This window comes from Zychaea mexicana (assembly GCF_025766255.1).
Source record: "Zychaea mexicana strain RSA 1403 chromosome Unknown BDB00scaffold_70, whole genome shotgun sequence".
Classification (NCBI taxonomy): domain Eukaryota; kingdom Fungi; phylum Mucoromycota; class Mucoromycetes; order Mucorales; family Lichtheimiaceae; genus Zychaea; species Zychaea mexicana.
The window spans coordinates 424-21,063 of NW_026516733.1; the positions used below are offsets into that span (position 1 = coordinate 424).

Consider the following 20,640-nt stretch of genomic DNA (forward strand, 5'->3'; position numbering starts at 1 on the left):
CGATTGGGTGATTCGCAAGCTTCAAACTGTCGTTTGGCCACTTGCTCAGGTTTCGTCCCCTGGTGTGTTTGTAACAGACAGCGAATCTGCTTTGACCGGTGCTCTCGACCGCGTTTTTCCAACGGCGAAGAAGATCCTATGCAAGATGCATATACGACGCAACTTCAGGGTCAACCTACGCAAGCTTTTTGATGTCAAGGACTATTACGAGGAACTCGAGAAAGCTATCAATTTTTTAATGGCTAGTGAGTATCAACCACGATTTCGAACGAGAGGCTCGAAGAATAGGCAATGAAGATGTATGAGGAGGCTGCTCAAAAAGCAAAAAGACCCGACGTTGTCATGGACTATTTGCAAAGGTGTGTACAATTGAATAAGCATGGATTTTTTGACTACATGCTACTTGGACTTAAACACGTTTCTGCGTTATACAGAAAGCTTGCTTCAAAAGACAAGTGGGTAGGCAATTGCCTCACTCATGTAAAGCATTTCGGAAATGACAGCACAAATAGAGTCGAAGGAACGCATGCCAACATGAAAAAGGCAATCATGTCCTCAAGTGGCAATCTCCTAACTGCCTTTACGCAAATTGACGAGTTTTATCGATTGAAGGTTTATCTCTTATAGTAATTATATTGATCCATTAGTGACGAGGCTCTTACATGCTTTCTTCCTTATATTAGAACTTGAATTGGAAGCGCCAGATCGACAAGGAAAGTTTTGGCGGAAACTCGCACATCCCACCACAGCAAAAGCAGCGTTTGGCAGCTTTGGAACGTAAAATTTCCAAGTTCGCTTTCTACACCATCCGCGACGAGCTAACAGTCAATAATCCGTTAAAGACTGATCACTGCCGATGTGCAATCAAGTATCATTATGATATTCCGTGCTGCCATGTGCTTCCATCACAGGGTGAAATCCCCTTAAGCTTAATTCCCAGACGCTGGCACCTTTATCCTGAGAAAACGGCATCTCAAGGTAGCCATGGCTGTTATGTAAAAGCTGTTATATTTGTAACGTACAGTATCTGATTTTTGTTGTTATTAGGAGAACCAAACACAACGAGCAATAGCAATAGCAACAGTTTGGCGATGACTGGTTCATTTACAGCCCCAAGCCTGGAATCGCAAATCGAAGGAGAGCTCACACGCCTCAACAATCTTGTACACCGCTTTCCAGATAATCAACAACGTGCAACTCTCCTCGCGCACCTACAATCTATCAATGATGATATGTTCATTGACGTTGAGCAGCTTCAGCAGCCAAAATCAATCCCCAAAAGCACTCAAAAACCACAAAACAGCAGCAACAAGCGTGAGCTGATCGCTTTAGAGCATCAAGACTCTTAAAGCCGAAAGAAAGCAAACACCGACATTGGTCGTGATGCTGCAGCAATATGGTAAAGTTTTATGCATTAAGATGTATAGCCAATTCTTTACTTAAATTTTTAATATCTATAGGAACGGAAAGATGGAGCCAACAATAGCAAATGAAGCAAACAACATGGCGCTCACCATCCCTCCTCCTCCAAAAATTCGCTTTGTACCTAACCTCAACCTTGTTTGCAAATGGATTCCTCCACCAGCTGTTGAATTGGTGCATAATCCCATGCCAGACAGTAACTGTGGCTTTCGGGCCTTAGCTGTTGAGCTGTATAACACAGAGGAGCGATACGTCGATGTCAAGACCAAGATGCTCGATCAGTACCTCTCCAACGCCAATACGCTTTACCAATACTATGACAAGGGTCGTTTACTAAAAGTACTCGATCCATATTCAAGTGAATGGTTCGTCTCGCCTGAAAGCAGTCAAATTGCCGCTGATACGTTCGAAATGCCAATTGTTATAGATGGCGCACAATCGCACATTTTCTTCCCTTTAACAACCAACCCAGTACACGCCAAGCGCACCCACCCAATCGTCCTACAGCTTATTGGAACCACTTCATACTCGTTATGACCAAAAACGACGCAGCTATCCAGTGGCCTGAAATATTCCCTGAGGGTCGTGGACCACACAAAAGCATTCGCGATGATCCTTGGTATCCCCTTTTTGAAGATTCTTTTGAACGGTCTATTCGACCGTTTCCCGCGATTCCCAATGACGAAGAAGTGCATCCCATTCACGCATCTGATTCTGAGGGCGAAGACTTAACCACCTGTAACCGAAATAATTAATCAGCTATTTGACACTTGATCCTCTTACTTTTTCGCTACCTTTCTTACTTTCCCTGTCACTTTCTCTTTTTTAATTCTTTTTGCCAACACCTTATACTTAGACTAATAGACGAATCCTGTATCAATTTTCTTTATGCATTCTGCCAATTCTTTTCAGTCAAAAGGGTGTGAGGGGGTGTGCACGAAAGAAATGTCAGCGGGGTGTGTGTAACAGAAATCCTATCTGGGTGTGATTGGGGGTGTGCATGAGGGGGTGTGCAAATAGACCTGCCCCATGTTTGGAGTGTGTCCTTAAACATGCGCCAATTTTTGCGCGGATTGCACGGATTGCGACGATTGCGAGGATTTTTTCCCGTGGTGTATGTAAGGGGCGCGTAAGTTTACCAAAGGTTCCAAGTGTCTAGAAGAATATGAGCAAGATGGATATGGAAGAAGAAAAGCAGCTTGAGAGAATGTGTGATGCTGCTAAAAAATGTAGGCTTGATGCTCACCAAATCTTAAAAGCTTGCATAAAGTTACATCGCCCAACTCAGAACTAAAAGAAGCTTGTTGAGCCGACAGATCCAGAATCCAAAAACCTTCTGGATTCCTTGGTTTAAGAGATAGAGGTTAATCGATCCGGTTTGTTTAAATACGAACAAATAACAAGAGCGTATCAACATATGCAACAGGAGTAACCTGTGAGTCCAGGTATGTCTAAAGCCGCCATGCCATGCAATTTTCGACGACAAACTGTTTGATGAGAAGTTGATATGTACCGAAACGTGAAACCATAGCAACTTGGATGGCGTGGTCTATATGTATCGTGAGATCGCTTTCAGTATAGATTTTTTTGGCGCGCAAATCGTGTTGAGTTTTATCCTAAACCACGTCATATTGAGAGGTGGAGAGAAGGAGACACAAAGCGTACAAACTGAGCATAGGTAGATTTTTTTCTACTATTCTACGGGTCACCGATTTGTGGATAGCATGAATTACAGAGCTGATGACAAATGGTCGGTCATCAAAAGCAAGGTGCAGTGAGCCTGCCATAAGCCATGAAAAATTGCTTCGATTATAATGTGAGTACAAGTGCTCAGTGGATCCGGTGGAAATTGTAGATGGAAAACAGCTGCGTTGATTTGTGCATCGTTAACAGACACCAGCAGAAGGTCACGCCAGACAGACCGCCATACGCGCCAGATTTTTTTTGGACAGTCGGCAAGGAAGTGGTGAAGATCGTCAATCCCATGGACGCACACAGGACATTTGTTCGAGTCAAATTCGACTGGAAAAAGTCGATGTAGCATACCACGGCAAGATAGTTTTTGGTGAAGTGCCCAAACCCAGAGGTTGCGCACAGGTACAGCCATAGAAATTGAGCAAAAGCGCCTCCATTCTTGTTTGGACAGAAATCTGGAAGTACTGAGACTGGGTGTAACTGGATTATTGCTTCTATCCAGAAGCCTTCGTGGTAGCTTCACAAGAGCCAAGATCACCAATTTTGCACCAGCGGACAAGAAGCTGGACATTATAAGGTGCTGTTGCTGTCTCAAATCTGTCTGCCACAAATTAAAACTGAAGCAGGCGCGATAGAAGGCAGCATAGTGTAAAAGTTGTCCCAAGTCAAGCAAAGAGTAGAGGCTGGAAATGTTGCGAGGAAAACGTTGTAGTTCATCCCTTGTTTTCCATTGTTTTTCATCTCAGGTATAGGAGTCTAAGGTCGAGGATAAAGATATCTGACACTAGGATTCGATGGCTTGCTAGTGCCATGAGTGACTTATGGACTGCCAGAGTATGCTTTCAATATTGGGCGACACAAGCTAGAGGTCTCAAAGAATACAACCACTAAGAGAGATAGCAAACAAACATTTAGTTTCCACGTTAATAAAAACACATCTTGCTTCCCAGCACATTTGGCTTACCCTATTTGTAATTAACGCAGTTGAAAAGAGCAAATAAGAAGGGGACAACAATTGGACCACACAGAGACCACAATGCGTGGGAGCCCCACGGGCCACTTCTTGCTTCTTTCCCCTTATTCCTCACTTACTTCTAGTCAACCATAATGACTAGGATCGACGAACTTGTAAATGTCTACTTTGACGCAAATCACGTTGCTCGCAGACGTCAAGAACGCATGTTATATCTGACGCTGTCAAATGGTCTAATCACAAAGATTTTGGGCTGAACACCATTACTACCAAAGATCTCCGTCAAGCCATTATCAAGCAGTTTACCGTGGACAACAGCTGTTAGAATACAGCATAAAATATCATACGGGATTTATAAAATAGCCAGCGGTACAGTTATTCACATTTTGAAGTCGAAACATTGAAACAGTGTTTGACGAGGCTACTAATTTACGGTCTTTCTATACCCTTGACGGTCAGCTAAATCAACGATTCAAATATTCCTACCAACAAAAGCATCTAATACAGCATTAAGACGCTTAGGAAACAAGTCTTTTTGGAACGATGCACGAGTGGAGCCGCGAAAAAAACAAAGCGTTTGAAGGGAAAGCAAGCTTCAGGTGCTATTGAATCTGTGATTTCGGCAACTGATCTTATGAACGATGCTGGTCAAAGAGCTGCAACCGTATAACAGTGTCGACCCAGATACTTACAATCGGGAACGTGAATGGGTAAACAGTGTGATACAATAAATAAGGTGAGACCTGGATATATCAAAGGACAAAACGATAGGGATCTACATCATACTTCTATCTAGAGTATCCACGCCTATTGCTACTCATTCAACCATGCGGTTGACCGCAAGTCATCGTATTGTTTGAAACATGCGTTGTCGATCGTCAACCATGCAGGTTGGATATCGTCGTAACGGTATGCACCGTTACAAACCGCAACTTGAAGAAAGTCGATAAACGTAAACGTCCTGGATTCTCAACCAATGATGGTACGCCACTACAACGACAATGACAACAGCAAAATCAACAAGAAGACCAGCACGATTGGGACATTTTATGGACGATCCATTCATCGATTCTACGCCGGAGGATTGCATTCGATCGGCAGTGCTAAAGTTCAAGTCGGCATATACTTATCTCCACGATTTACACAAGCAAGAGTAAGTTAAATATGCATTAAATAAATATATTTGCTCGTTTATTAATATAATATACAACAAAATGTTTGTTGTATTACGGCATAGTTGACTTGATACAACGTCATCAACCAAGTTATATCAGGCAGCTGTTAAAAGCGACATCGAAGATGTTAAGGCTGTCAATAGGAGAAATAATCGTCGTATGAGAGCAGCAACGGATGTAGACCCAGAAAGGGCGAAAGAGTTCGTCGAAAAGATAATGCGAAAGTGGTAAGTTAAAAGGATTTTTAGGTGATGGGTGTGAAGTGATAGCGTCGTATACGATTTCTGTTATTTATGATGATGGAATTGAACGTATGTGTTTCCAAAAGACCTGTTCTAATGTTCAGCTATTGTAAATGCATACCGATGTTCAAACGTCCTTTACCTAATGAAAAATCCTATAGTCGTTGCGGTTGTCAATTAGATCAGCAAACGTCACATCAAGAAAAATGATGATGCGTAGTCTAGATCATTGAAAAGATCACCATTGATGAAAACCAGCAACAGCAAGCAGTGAAATATCTTACTGAAGATAACTTTACGTTCGGTTTCTTTGCTCCTTGGCAGAAGGATTTGCTCTTGAATGCCAAGTTTATTTCTCTCGATGCCACTCATGATGTCAGCCAGTAATCTGATGGTATTTTATATACCATGGTTATCCGCCATCCAGTTGCCTACCTCTTCACTGATACCACCGCCTCTGCTCCCCTCGGTGTAAATCCACGTCGCATCACTATTGACTGCAGCCTACCGGAAAGTGATCAAAGTGTTGAAAGACTAGTAAGTACTTTTAGCAGTACTATTTTTCCTTTTTGTATTTGGTGTAATACATATAAAACTAATGCGTTACAATTTAAACAACAGCCGAGATGTATGTGATGACAAGGGATCTTCATCCATGTTGAAAAATCAAAGTGAAATGAACTATATTTCGACTTTTCTTGCGCCTACGATCAAGAAGCTTTTCAAAGGATATGATAACATTGAATTCATGTGGTATGCAACTATCCGATTATTCCCTTCATTATCGATACTTTGAATTCATCTTCTGACATAATCATTACTTTTCATTATTCGTATAGGAGTGATACAGCTCTTGCTGCATCGAAAGAAGAAGAATATGCTGCACAAACGGATGATGATACCAGATCGAAAGGAAGAATTCCTGATGGAGTGTTTACTTTGAAAGATTATTACATGGATTTTTCACTCGTCGAGATCAGTGGACCTCCCAACACCAACAACCATCAGCATCATATTGGGGACCGGAATAAGCTGGCAAAAACTTTAAACAACAGTTGAAGTACAATCACCGACGGAGATGACGATCCAATAAAAGCCAGACCAGTCGGCCAACAGAGGACTCTAGAAAGTCCAATTGCTCAACCCTTAGAGCCAATCCTTATCCCGAAGTTACGGATCTATTTTGCCGACTTCCCTTAACTACATTGCTCTATCAACTAGAGGCTTTACACCTTGAATACCTGCTGCGGTTTGAAGTATTCAACTCTTTGAAGTTCAAGTGTATGGTAAATATCAGAGTGATATGTATGTTCAAGGTAATTCGAATGCCCCTGAGATAATACTGATCGTGTAATGATACACATAACTTTATGTTTATTCATTAGCAGAACCGGTACGAGGTGTTTATGTATTTGATCAAGTGATGGTATTCCAATTGCTATGTCCTATTGGCATGATAACAACGTTCATGCCCAAGTTAGTAAAAGATCTATGGAAACTGAAGGTATCATATAAAGTAAAAATTCTCTCATTATTCTGCGTCTATTTTGTGCTCATTTTTTACTAAACACAAATGAACAGCAATTTATCATTGGTAGCTCTCTTACCGTTACGGATTATTTGAATAGTGATGGAGGGAACAACAGCAGCGACTGTTCGACTGATTCAAGAGATATAGTCTATATTTCACCTACCAAGAGATCCAGGAAGAAACGGGTTGAAACTTCGTCATGAATACGTGGTTTATTAAGGATTGATAGGATATGGCAGCAAAGATTAGGAGAATGTATAATTTTAGCGCTCCAATTATATGTCACATTCATCAATAATATAGTTTCTTTCGTTGCGTTTATATACCGCTCTTACATGTAACTATCCATCGTCGTCACTGTTTTTAAATGTTCCAAGCGTGCCACAGCCTATGTTTGTATACTGAGTATGGTAATACTTTTGTTTTAAAAAAATTTCCTGTCTCTGTGTCTCTTTACAGTAGCCGTGGCAGTCCGTCGACGTAAATAGCATGGCTATTTGAGAAACCAGTGGGGGAAGCTACTCTGGAGATGGAGCGGGCGCCAGCAATATTTTCGACAAATAAACAATTCGCACGGACGTTGATACACTGCCGAGTCTGAATCCAGCATTATTAGCATGTGTTTATCCCACAACAGGCAGTCCCACTGACGCCCTCATATCTAGTAGGGCCTCGCCTCCAAGCAAACCTGGATGCAGCATTTGCATCAACGATCCATGGACGCTGAGGCAAATATCAGGCCAAGTTCGGATTCTTTCAGAGACTTTCCTCTAAAACGGACTGACTTACATATGTCACAGGAGAATGCAACTCTATTAGATCAAGCAAAAGGATCTACTCAACAAGCAAGTCATCGAAAAACACAGTGTCAGCCTGTGCACGTACCCGGTATGGGGCTGCATTTATTGGCTCTCCATGCAACGTCCACATAAGACAAGAAGGGCACACGTCCGCCCATGCATTGTGACCCGATTGTTGACCGTGGGTGGCCCGATTGTTGTCCCCTTCATTTTTGCTCCTTTCCACTGTGTTGATTACGAATAGGGTAAGCCAAATATGTTGGGAAGCGAAACGTGTTTTTGTTAACGTAGAATCTAAAATTGATTGCCAGCTCTACACTGTAAGCGATCTTACGATTAATGTAGACCACGCCATCTGAGTTGCTATGGTATCACGTTTCGTTATATATCAACTTCTATGGTGGCTTACAAGTCATACCTTGACTCAGACGTTACTCCTGTTGCATATGTTGGTACGCTCTTGTTATTTGTTCGTATATTAAACGGACTGGATCGATTGACCCTCTCTTCTAAACCAAGGAACATTGGAGGTCTGCTGATATCATACTGGATCTGTCGACTCAACAAGCTTCTTCTAGTTTTGAGTTGCGGTGTAACTTTATGCATGCTTTTAATTTGGTGATCTAAAGCATCAAACCCACCTTTATTAAAATCATCACACATTCTCTCGAGCTGATTTTCTTCTTCTTAGACAGTTGGAACTTTCGGTAAACTTACGCGCCCGTTACTTAACTCGATATAAACGGGCTCAATGCATCGTAGCCACGAGTTTGCCAGACCAGGTCGTCAAATGGACCGTCTTTATTTTTGTTGGGCATTTTGTACGATTTCCTCAGGAAAGTATGTCAAATACACACACACACACACATATATATATATATATATATATTGTCGTGTAAAGTGGTAAACCGAAAGTAGCGGTGATGTGCAAAAGCGAAATCACGACAGCAGTGGGTAAACTTTTGTCATGCTTCCCGTTTTTTGTGCCTCTTGTCAGACCACTAACATAACCGATCTACTTATAGTAGGTATGTAACATTCCTTTTTCACCCCTATGTACAGTATCGACGAGGCGTCGCCATAGCAACTGATGTGCAATTAGAGTTTTTTATCTTCTTCGTTCATTACCTGTCTTCCTTTCCAGTATTTATAACATTTCTACTATGGATTATTCTTTTGACCCCCTATTTTTGGTAATCACTAGCGTTATCCTTTCAGACATCATGTCGATATATGACTTTCTGGAATGCTTGTGTCTGTGCAATCTATAGTCTGACAAAATCCATACATACGCGTCAGTTTCATGGCGTTGGATCGATGTTAATATCCGTACAAGGAAGAGTGTGCATCATGCTTCTCAGCCCCAATATCAGAAATGATCAAGTACCCTATGGGATGTTGGAAGACGCATTGAGCCCATTAAGATCGATTTATGTATGTAACGGGCGCATAAGTTTACTGAAAGTGTCTAGGAGAATATGAGCAAGATGGATATGGAAGAAGAAAAGCAGCTTGAGAGAATGTGTGGTTGTTGCTGACCAAATCTTAAAAGCATGCATAAAGTTACATCGCCTAACTCAAAATGCAGATTTTGTCATTTCTTACAGCACAACACTGTACTGGTGGGTCTATTGCCAGTTCGTGTACGACTTTTCGCTGTTGCTAAGCATAATTACAGTGCTGAAGTGGCCTTGAAAAATGTATGTATCAAGGAGAAAACGAATTGAGTATCTGACAGGGTATGTATACATTCATACAAGTATTATCGGATATGGCCCGTTATATGCAGTAAACATATACACTTCAGAAAAGAAACAGCGATTCTATTTCTCCATTATTCTTTTGTTATCCTCATCATAGTTCTATGAGCCTCTGCCGTCCAATCCACCACCTGTTGCAGATAGAAAAGTAGGATTACAGCAACAGCAACTTCAGCCGCAACCAATCCGATCCAAAGGCCAAACACGGACCAACCGAGAATGAAAGCAAAGTAATAGCATAGAGGAGCACCGACCAAAAAGTACGACACCAAAGTCACCAGTGCTACTACTCGTTGACGGCCCACACCGTACGCTGCTCCAGTCGCAAGAAAACTCCAAGGCGTAACAAGCTGACCACAGCACACCACCGGTATGGTCTGAACGATGATCTGTACAGTATTCTTGTCGGTAGTATAGAAATACGGGTATCTGTGTCGGCACGCCATCAGAATTGTAGCGCACGTGAGACCACCTGTCATTGCTAGGCAACAACCAACCCACATGGCACGCTTGGTATCTTTTAAACTGCCCATGCCCATTAAGTTGCCTATACGGGTTGTCATGACATGTTTTAAGGAAGCGCTAAAAGACAGGAACGCAACATTGGTGCTGACCAAGACAAAATGAGCTGCTAGCAGTGCAGAGGATGATGTACCATCATCACCACCAGTAGTAAAATGGGATGCGGCCAAGGTGCATAGTTGAGGAACGGCTAGTTGAAGCAGCAAAATAAATGTGCTGGGGACCAAAAGTCGTATGATCGGTGCCCATCCGTATAGGCATTTTCTGGTCCACCCACCCCAGCCTTGTGACCCAGCAACCCAACGACTGTAGATAATCATGAAGATAAAAATGCCTGCTGCAGAGATAGTTTCGGCCATCCCAGCGCCTTGGATACCCAAGTTCATTGGAAAATATGCGCCTTCCTTGCCACCGCTCACTAAAATGTAGTTTGCAGCAATGGTCAATGGAAGTCCTGCGAGAGCTGCTGCATACAATCCTACGCGCATAATTCCTTGAGCTTGTAGATAGGCGCAAATCATACGTGATCCCCCGAATAACAAGCTTTCCGGTATGCAAAAAAGCAAATAAGTGCCTATAATATACGAAAACAATTTGCTTCACTAAACATCTTATAGTTCCGTTTTCAAACTATATTAGCGGTAAGAATGCGAGGAAAAGCATGCAAGATCTTACGTGCATAACGAGCAGCCTGAATATCTACGAATCCTCCATGTCGTAGCAATGCCAAACTGACAAACCAAGCCATATAAATAGGTACTGCGATCACCATGAAAATACAACAAGCACGTTGAAGCTGCAATCCGATCGCTTTCTTGTCTTGGGCACCCGTCCAGAATTGTCCACATAGAGTATCTAGTGCGGAAGCCATTGCAAATGATAAACACATGATTGAACAACGTTCAATCATTTGCGCCAGAGACATGCCAGCTAGTTCATTCGTTCCCTGATTTGCTTACAATTTTGTTAATGGACGCCATTATTACAGTATTATTATCTATCATTGTATATGTATTCGTATTTACCAAATGACCAACGAAAGAAACTGTGATCAAGCCGGCCGACGCTTGGATGAATAGGCCGCTCATTAATGCCAAGACGCTCCAACAAAGCCAATGGAAATGGGATGAATACGATTCGGGATAATGCTGATGTCTCTGATCTTCATGATAGTCAGTAGTAGCTTTTTTAACACTACTGTTATCTCCAACCAGTGATTTATGAGAAGACATTGCAGGAGGAGGAGCTGTCAACAATGCAACAGTTTCATCGTCATCGCCGTTGACGTCATCTGCTAAGTATTTTCGCTGTAGTTTATAAAACCACATTATCCATCGAATCCAGGGATGTATACGATACGAGAGTTGGTAAAATAAAATCTGAAAAATGAAGAAAGTTGGTGGCAAATTAACAATAAAGGAAAGAAATTTATGAACAAAAACGAAATAGAAAAAGAGAAACACATGATGCCATATGCACACATTGTTCATAACTTGACCGGGATAAACAAAATATGCTTCACCATTGATGCAACAGCACTATTGGAGTCTTTCGAGTGTCACTCCGTACCAATTGCCAAGTAGCGCTAGCAAACCGGCTCGCCCCCTTAGTAGCGATAGTGAACGGTGTATTCAACAGGAGAGGATTACCCCTGCGGCACGGGACTTGCTGTCAGTCCAGAAAAACACGGATATATACGACTATATATGTATGAGAGTGCGCGATAGTCGCAAAGGTTTAAGCGACATTGTACCTAAGCATTATCTCTTTCAATCATAGATATAGCAAGAGTATACACATCACAGACACTCGACCTATTTTCCCTTTGATTGTTGCAGTAATGTATAGTTAGTCAAAAAAAGTAACATGACGAGATCGGTCTGGTAGCGTCATGATACGCCAGTGTGTACATACAGTAGCAGTTTCGCACACATTGTTTTTCTAATATTAGCATTTGTGCAGAAGATAATTTTCAGAGTTCCCCACTTCTTTGCCGTTGTGATGGTAGCACGATCTTTCTAATATATCTTATGTACTGTCAACCACTTGTAGATAATTTATAGAATAGCCATTTTACCTGAGTTACTTAAACTACAAACGGGCTTGACCCTGGAAGCAAAGCCCAATCTGATCGGGACAACAGGTCCATTGTTACACTCCCCCTAGTAGTGTACGGTATGTCTTTTTCTCTCAAAAGGAGAAAGGGGGTTCCTTGGCGGTTTTCCTTCCCCATGGAATGTAAAACCAATGATGTTTTCATCGTTGCGCCGTAGAACTTTTGCTACAGGTAAATGCAATTCGGACGCCTCTGCAAGAAAGGTCTTTAGCATTATCTCCGATACAACTACTGGCAGTAGGCGATTGGTAAAGCCAGCGAGGAGCTATAGGGTGGTCTGGAGGAATGGAAACATCCCAACTTGGAAACTATACATTGGGGTATATCATATTATACTGGTGGTAATAAAGCATCCTCTAATGTCAGCTTTGTAGTATGAAGGAATCAAGTAATCAAAAGAAGTAGATGAATAAAAAGTTGCTGCTGGGAGTCGAAATGGGACGATTTATTGATCACATTTCGGCATCGTCCTGGTGAGGATGGTAAGTCCCTCCTTTACTATCTCAACTAACATATAGAAAAGATCTTGTTTCGATACTATAGCTGATGAGCCAGTAGGTTGCATTATTACTAAGAACTATAAATCAATCAGGTGCAAATTGCAGCTTCGGTAGTACTCGAACAGAAAATTTTGTGCCGCTTTTCCCTGCTCTTTGCATGTTAAGACATATGATATCTGCATCAACATATTACTAAGGGGAAACTATATACAGTACATATAGGTCATTTGAGAGCTGCTGTTTGTGCTGCTCCGGCTTGGCCTCGTCATAAGTTCGAATCTTTTTATGCATGGATAAGACCAAGCCAGTAATAATGGTGGTGATGATGACAAGTAGATTTCAAATTGCCGGATCGAGAATTTTTTTTCTCTTTGCTGTTGTGGCGCCGAGCATGTTCTCAGTGATGATGCAAATTGTTGATATACATATGTACTTGCGACTCCTATTGTCGAAACTAATCGGTATACATAGTGATAATATGTAGCCGGGGGAAAGTATAGTCAAGAGCCCGGAATATGTTTTGCATCATCATTGTATTTTTTCCGAAGCTACTATTACTATTACACTGACCAAATACAACTGATATGTAATAAGGTAGCAATGGTGAGAAAAGGGAAACACATCGTTTGGAAGCAAGAACAACAATGACCTGCAATATAATAGAAACTATATGGTTACATACGACACAAAACGAAGAATTAGGAGTAAAGTACACACATATAATCAGTTCGATCATCCTTTGTTATTAAGATATTCCCTGAATGAATTGCTTGATAATGCACAATAGCAAACATAGAATAAAAACATTGAGATCAAACTGTAGTTCTATATTAGGCAGTAACTAAAAGGAGTTAGCGACAGACGGACATCTTTTGACAGCCGGACAATAGCACAAGTGTAGTAGATAATGGTGTGAGCCAAGAAGCTACTCAGTAATGCAAGTTTGTGTAGAACGGTATGCGAAAGTGGTAATAATAGCATTTGTAATCATAGTAGGTTAGTAACGTGCATGATATTCATATAGATAGATTATCAATTTTGCTTTTACGGTACTAAAGCCGACATCGTTGCCGACGAATATGTAATAAAGACCGTGCACAGCAGGATGTATTTCTGTACATTAAAGATCTTGGCTCTTCGGCTTCATGCATCGATTTGAGTGCAGGGCCTACATGAGTCCAATATATTGTTTCTCTCCTTATGTTTAGTGTCCCAAAAGCTCGGGAAAAAGGCGGCCCGATAGGACCTTCAAAATGTATCAGCGTGCTAAAAAAAGAAACTGTACTACAATCTTGGAAGCGGAAAATCAAAAAAGTGAATCGCTTTATGGGGAGATCTTCTACACAGGCACGCACACACGTGAGAAAGACCAGTTATTGGGCGGTGAGTGGAGTTGGGATGTTGTGATCATTGTGTTTCATCGGCCATTTCCAATCGATTACACCACACATAAACATTAACATGCGGCGTGCGTCCATCGGTTGATGGGCGGCGTATGGTGAGGCGCAAACACGCATCATACAAACACGAAACACAACGCGCGGGCACATGAATCACACACTTGGTGCGCAGATCGGAGAGAGATAGAGAGAGGGAGAGAGAGGCTGACTTGATCACTGTGGCGAATTAGTGTTTCTTGTCTTTCTTTGGTCTGGCCTGGACTGTGCGCACGCACAACACATTCCTTTCCCTCCTCTCGCCCTGTATAACAAAAACATGCATAACTCCTTCATCACACCCATTCGACCCCCCCCCCCCCGAGAGAAAAAGAGAATCGACGACAATGACAATGCTGATTCCAAGCGGTTTAAACAAATGCAGTGTCACTCTATTCGTCTGCATTGTGTCCTTTTTTCACGCCCGTTGTATCATGGACCCACTTGGTTTGCACACACGTGGGACCATAGGCGTGCACCTCGCTTTGGCTCGGCAAAAAAAGGCAACACGCACACACTCGCATACTCCAAATAATCCGCAAAAGCAGCAGCAGCAGCAGAAGCAGCACCAGCACCAGCAACCCAAAAAAAAGGAGTTGACTGCAGCTAGTGCTTGCGCTCTCTGTCCTTCTGTATAATAATATAGTTACAATAAAAAATGGCAATATCACCCAAAGAAACTTGGTTGTTCTGGATTCTGATGGCGGTTGTAAGAGAGTAGAGAGAGCGTGTGTGTGTGTGTATGTGGTCCCTGAAAATAAGGGCAGAAGAAGAAGGGGTATGTATCGACATATACACATCTGCTTGTGCTTGGGGTGTGTCTGTATACACATACAGAGTGAGAGGTTGCGTGTGTGTGTGTGTGACACACTGAGTGTGGCTTGTGCATCGTGCCAGTCGTTTCGTTCACATCTCTCCGGGCTCGTCCGTCGTCCTCTTTGTTCGCCCGCTCTGTCCACCGTTCCTTTCCTTTAATCCCTTTCAACCCGCACACCCCATTTTACAACGCTGCGCCCCTCTCTCTCTATATCAACAAATTAGCAACTACTTCCGTTCTTTTTTTCCTTTTCTTTCTTTTTCTTTTTTGAATTCTCCCCTACCTGTTCAAGTGCTCGTGCGTGCGCGTTTAAAACAACAACAACAAAAACAACCCAATTTCAAAAACAAATTGCCCTTAACACGATGCCTGGCGATGAGGAACAACAACACCAACAAACACCTTCGCAGTCAGTACCACCTCCAACGCCATCGCAGCAACAACAACAAGCTGTAGCCGTACAACCACAGCCGCTACCACCTTCACAGCAGCATGTGCCAGCTTCGTCGTCGTCGACGCAATCCGGCGGAGGGGATCCGCAACAGCCGCGAAAAAAACGCGCCAAGATTGTCAGTGCATGTGGAGAATGTCGTCGTAAAAAGACAAAGTGCAATGGCGAACAACCGTGCCGTAGCTGTGAGAAATCAGGCGTGCCTTGTATCTATCCATCGGCGACCCAGAGCCAGGGCGACGACAAGCGTACGACGCTGAGCAAGGCTGCGCTGGATGCCATTGAGGAGCGGTTAAAGACCATTGAGGATATGTTGAGAGTGATATTGCAGTCGGCTCAGCCGAATGCCGATCTGGATCCTGCCATTGTGAATCAGTTTTTGAACAATACGACACGACCCTCGTCGTCGACGTCTTCGTCTTCTTCGACGTCGTCGCCACCGGCTGCGGCTACTGCTCCTCCACCGCCTTCTTCTTCGCAGCATCCTCATCAACAACAGCACCATCACCATCATCATCATGCTGCTGCTCATCCACCTCCACCTCCTCCTCATCATCATCATCACCACCATCATCCACACTCGTCTCCTCCTTCCGTACATTATCCGCAACCCCATCAACCTTCGCCACTACCACCCCATTATCCACAACAACAACAGCCTCCAACGTCTCAGCATGCACCAGCACCATCACAATCTCAACAGCAACAACAACCGCAATTATCGCCATCACAACAACAACAACAACAGCACCCTCCACCCCCACCTGCACAACATCGGTTATCCGAATATGATATTAGGCTCCCATCGATCCACAATCTCTCGGCTCCTTCGGCCTATCATCCGCATGACGCGGAGATGCCTCCGCCGCCGCCCTCTACAACGTCGTCATCTTCGACGATGCAGGACTATTATCACCATCACCACCAGCATCACCATCGGCCGAGGACACCGTCCATTTCAACGACGACAACGGCGACATCGCCAGCAGCGAGTGCAGCAGCAGCTTCCGGTAGGCCGCCGCCGCCGCCGCAACTGTCATCGTCAGAACAGCAACAACAAGAGGATTTCGGCGCATTCCAACCGGTCAAGAAGCGCAAGAGATGAGCAAAAGGATGGCATATATAAACTATATTTCTATTTTTTTATTTCTATATTACTACTATTATTATAATGGGGTTGTTTTCTTTATTTTATGATGGATTTTCTCTTTTATTTTATTTTTTGAATTGGGAGGACTCGACGTTTTCTCCCCCTATTCTTTCTTCTATCCGAACTATATACTATATAACTTTGTTTCTTTCTAAACCTATATACTTTAGATGTCTTTTTCACTCACTTTCACACACACTCACTGTCACACACTCTCTCTCACTGTCATTCTCAACTCACTCACACTCATCTATCTAAATCTCGCGGATAATATAACGTAGAAGGGATTCCTCCCTCTTTCTTTTCAAACAGGAAGCATTAGTCCTATTATTATTATTATTATTATTATTATATACATGCAAACGCAACAGCGCACAACTTCAAACGCACGTCTGTTTTTTTTTTCGCTTCCATCACGCGCACACATTCAGAACCTTTCTTTATTTATTTCGAGTTTGTAAATAAATATTACGAGAGACAACAGTTTTGTCATGGGGTATATGACTTCATCTGTAACACATGCATTCGCCTTTAAATTATGATTATATTACCAAGTAAATATACACCGCAAAAACGAAAAACACCAGCAGTAGCACTACCGTAGGTTAATAATGACCCAATCTATCGAATAGTTATCAGCACAGTGACTTCTCAAGTCCAGCGTATACAGACAGTAGAGGATTTCGTAATTTTCAAAAGTCCAAGAACTCGAAACAAATTTAGCGACTGGGTAGTAGCCTAGCAACAACCTATTAGCAACCGAGACGTATGATCTAGCAACCAAGTAGCAACCTGGCAACATGTCGTGGGTAAAATGAAAAAGCTGTCATGTTAACCAATCTGTCAAGGTGCCAGACCGCAAAGACGCCGACTTGAAACCAAGCAAAGCCCGAGGCTAGTTAATAATGAGTTACAATGCTGATTGAAACCAAGGTCGTCTTATGATTGGATCGCAGTAAGCCACTGAAAGCTGCTTGAAAAATTAGAATTTCTTTTTTTCACCTTTCAGGTACATACACCCAGCGGAAAGTCCTTTCTCTTTTTTCCCTTCCCTCTCTCTTACATTTCTGCTTCATTCGAAACTATGCCAACATCATATTCAGGTTTGTTTTATATACTTTTATCCCTAATCATAGTATAGTGTGTGCGTGTGTATGTTTGTACCTTTGTACCTTGGCGTACCTTGACACACAAAGATATGGAATCTGATCGTTGCATATATATCTTAAAAAAAACAGATCGATCGTCGTCTAAAGGTGGATTTTCCTACAAGGACGGATCAAAAAAGCGTGATCGTGAGGACAAGTCTTTCGAAGAAGAACAGCCGCAGCAACAACACTTCAAGTTTGACGCCTCTGCTGAACAACAAGAACCCGGTGCCAAGAAGCGCAAGGTCGAGGAAGAACCTGCAGCAGTCGAAGGAGAAGAAGAAATTCCAGAGAACTTGCGATTGACCAGTTTCCGCATTTCTGAGAGCACCATCAAGAACTTGGAGACCCGTGGCATTCGCTCGCTTTTCGAAATTCAAGCGTCAACTTTTGACCCGATCTTTGATGGTAACGACGTATTGGCTCGTGCTCGTACTGGTACTGGCAAGACCTTAGCATTCGCCTTACCTGTGATTGAAAAGCTTTCCTTGGATAACAACAGCACCACCAAGTACGGCCGTGCTCCTCGTGTCGTTGTGCTGTGTCCTACCCGTGATTTAGCCAAACAAGTCTGTGGTGATTTCGAGTCTGTTTCCGGAAACCGTCTGCAAACTTTGCCAGTGTATGGTGGTACGCCGTACAAAGAGCAAACACAAGTGTTGCGCAGCGGTGTGGACGTTATTGTTGGTACTCCCGGCCGTATCTTGGATCACATCAATTACGGCAACTTGAAATTGCACAGCCTGGAATTCGTAATTCTCGACGAAGCTGATGAAATGTTGGACGCTCGTGGTTTCGAACAAGAAATGTTTTCAGTCTTGGACCATATCAAGCAACAGCAAAGCAATGACGGAGAAGGACGCAACTACCAGACTTTATTGTTCTCTGCCACTGTTCCCGAGTCGGTGTTGGAGACGATCAAGCGATTCATGAAGGAGGATTACAAGCGTATTGATTTGGTCGGTAATGCCAAGAACCGTACCAACACCAACATTCGTCACATTGCCATGCCTTCGTCGTATCAAGCGCGTGCCGATATCATTGGCGATGTCGTCAATGTCTATGGCAAGAGTGGATTAACCGTCATTTTCTGTGCCACCAAGGCCGATGCCAACGAGTTGGGCACTCATGAAAAGCTCAAGCAGGATGCTGCCGTGCTCCACGGTGATATTGCACAAACATCGCGTGAATCGACCATGAAAGCTTTCCGTGAAGGCAAGTACCGCTGCATTGTCTGTACCGACGTGTTGGCCCGTGGTCTCGATATTCCTCAAGTCGATCTCGTCATCAACTGTCAACCACCCAAGGATACCGAAAGTTATGTCCATCGATCAGGTCGTACCGGCCGTGCTGGCCGTAAGGGTGTCTGTGTCACCTTCTACAAGCCCCAAGAAGAAGGTCTGTTGCAACACATTTCGCGTCGTACTGGTGTCCAATTTGAAACCATGTCTGCTCCCCGTCCAGAAGATATCATCAAGGCCACGACCGAAGATGCATTCCGACAAATTGACACGGTGAATCCCGAAGTCCTCCCCTTTTTCAAGGAATCCGCACAGCAATTGATTGAAAAGCACGGTCCTGAGAATGCTGTCGCTGCTGCTTTGGCGTTTGTCAGTGGCTACCATCAAGGTATCCCCACTCGTTCGCTCTTGTCATCCATGGAAGGCCGTATGACCCTCATGTTCCAGATCCCATACACGATCAATAACCCAGGTTATGTCCGCAACATCATCTCGCGCGATTTCTCGGAGCTCACCTACGATGATTGTATGGGCTATCGTATGACTCGTGATATGATGGGCGTCGTCTTTGATGTCGTATCAAGTAAGGTTGAGATCAAGGACGATGGACAAGTGTTCCTCGTCGGCAGACCCTACGATGATAGTCGTGGTATCAAGCTTATTGCTCCCAAGGAATTGCCCGAATTGGCCGATCGTCCAAACAATAACGGCGGAGGTGGCTACGGTGGCCGTGGTGGTGGCCGTGGCGGTGGCCGTGGTGGCTATGGCCGTGGCGGTGGTGGCGGTGGCTATGGCGGTCGCAACAACAACCGTGGCTATGGTGGTGGTAACCGCGGTGGCTACGGTGGACGTCGATAGATCTTTACATTTTTTTTCCTTGAATATACCTAATTTGGCATTTTCTCCTTCCCTTTTCTCCTCGCTACAAACACATGCTATACACATACAAAGTTAAAATAGTCTTATTGTTCATTTGCTTGCACACCCTTAGTCATTTCTACACGCATATTGTACACCATCTTTCTTTTCTTATATTTTCTGTATTCATCATATTATCATAAAAACACATCAAGCAACATGCTAATAAACCTCAAAAATCAACACAAGCAATGCTCTCATTTACTACTACAGCGCGAATGAAATATAAGGAAGCCTTTTTTGAGGAACAGTATTAGATCAGAAGCGACTTTTTTTAAAGACGGGATGGTATTTGTTGCTATAATATTCTTCTGGAATTTGGATTTCGGTAAGTACCCTATGGTCTCCTTCGCTTACAGTAGGATACATCTTTGTTATACGAGATTCAATACAAGTTCCCAATGTTGCCGTCCGTGGAGTAACGTACTGCCAAAAAAAAATTCTTTGAGCGCTAATAAAGTGAAACATACAAATTTGCGGCGCATGTCATCTAGTTGTTTCCCAATGTCTTTTTATATATGCTCTGTGCAGCGGTGTCTCGCTGAGAACACCTTTTGTTTTGTCACGCAACCATCCACTGGTTGCCTTTGGCAACCAAAAGCCTTACGCGATACGGACACGATTATAGCATTAGGGCATTTCACGCTCTCGCTTTCAAGCGTCGCTGTACCGGTGTTGGCATTTTCTACGGAAATGACGCAGTCAATTCTCATTTTTCAGCCGTTTATCAGTATATTACACAC

General features: G+C 43.1%; 7 protein-coding genes across 7 annotated transcripts; 4 read left to right on the forward strand and 3 right to left on the reverse strand.

The window, feature by feature from the left end:
* Positions 1-1,477: 1,477 nt before the first annotated feature.
* BDB00DRAFT_837307 (uncharacterized protein) lies at positions 1,478-1,676 on the reverse strand (the record flags this gene model as incomplete). The annotated part of the gene is made up of 1 exon (XM_053124544.1): positions 1,478-1,676. A coding segment is annotated over one exon (199 nt), but the record flags the coding sequence as incomplete, so codon positions are not given.
* A 4,303-nt stretch (positions 1,677-5,979) lies between these two features.
* On the forward strand, positions 5,980-6,748 carry BDB00DRAFT_550916 (uncharacterized protein). Its single transcript, XM_053117819.1, has 3 exons — positions 5,980-6,044; positions 6,129-6,260; positions 6,347-6,748. The coding sequence occupies exons 2-3, from the start codon at positions 6,163-6,165 to the stop codon at positions 6,564-6,566; spliced, it is 318 nt and encodes a 105-aa protein (XP_052976742.1). The 5' UTR covers positions 5,980-6,044; positions 6,129-6,162; the 3' UTR covers positions 6,567-6,748.
* A 1,386-nt stretch (positions 6,749-8,134) lies between these two features.
* On the forward strand, positions 8,135-8,579 carry BDB00DRAFT_837342 (uncharacterized protein). The gene is made up of 2 exons (XM_053124545.1): positions 8,135-8,461; positions 8,556-8,579. The coding sequence occupies exon 1, from the start codon at positions 8,236-8,238 to the stop codon at positions 8,458-8,460; it is 225 nt and encodes a 74-aa protein (XP_052976743.1). The 5' UTR covers positions 8,135-8,235; the 3' UTR covers position 8,461; positions 8,556-8,579.
* Positions 8,580-9,672: 1,093 nt separating this feature from the next.
* Positions 9,673-11,352, reverse strand: BDB00DRAFT_768696 (mate-domain-containing protein; the record flags this gene model as incomplete). The annotated part of the gene is made up of 3 exons (XM_053119757.1): positions 9,673-10,694; positions 10,796-11,066; positions 11,146-11,352. The coding sequence occupies 3 exons, from the start codon at positions 11,350-11,352 to the stop codon at positions 9,673-9,675; spliced, it is 1,500 nt and encodes a 499-aa protein (XP_052976744.1).
* Positions 11,353-14,391: 3,039 nt separating this feature from the next.
* BDB00DRAFT_551060 (uncharacterized protein) lies at positions 14,392-15,088 on the reverse strand. The gene has a single exon (XM_053117820.1). It carries the CDS (start codon positions 15,003-15,005, stop codon positions 14,565-14,567), a length of 441 nt encoding a protein of 146 aa, XP_052976745.1. The 5' UTR covers positions 15,006-15,088; the 3' UTR covers positions 14,392-14,564.
* A 437-nt stretch (positions 15,089-15,525) lies between these two features.
* BDB00DRAFT_731426 (uncharacterized protein) lies at positions 15,526-16,278 on the forward strand (the record flags this gene model as incomplete). The annotated part of the gene is made up of 2 exons (XM_053118322.1): positions 15,526-15,815; positions 16,239-16,278. Coding segments are annotated over 2 exons (330 nt in total), but the record flags the coding sequence as incomplete, so codon positions are not given.
* Positions 16,279-17,564: 1,286 nt separating this feature from the next.
* Positions 17,565-20,181, forward strand: BDB00DRAFT_837350 (P-loop containing nucleoside triphosphate hydrolase protein). Its single transcript, XM_053124546.1, has 2 exons — positions 17,565-17,693; positions 17,829-20,181. The coding sequence occupies exons 1-2, from the start codon at positions 17,675-17,677 to the stop codon at positions 19,835-19,837; spliced, it is 2,028 nt and encodes a 675-aa protein (XP_052976747.1). The 5' UTR covers positions 17,565-17,674; the 3' UTR covers positions 19,838-20,181.
* Positions 20,182-20,640: the final 459 nt, after the last annotated feature.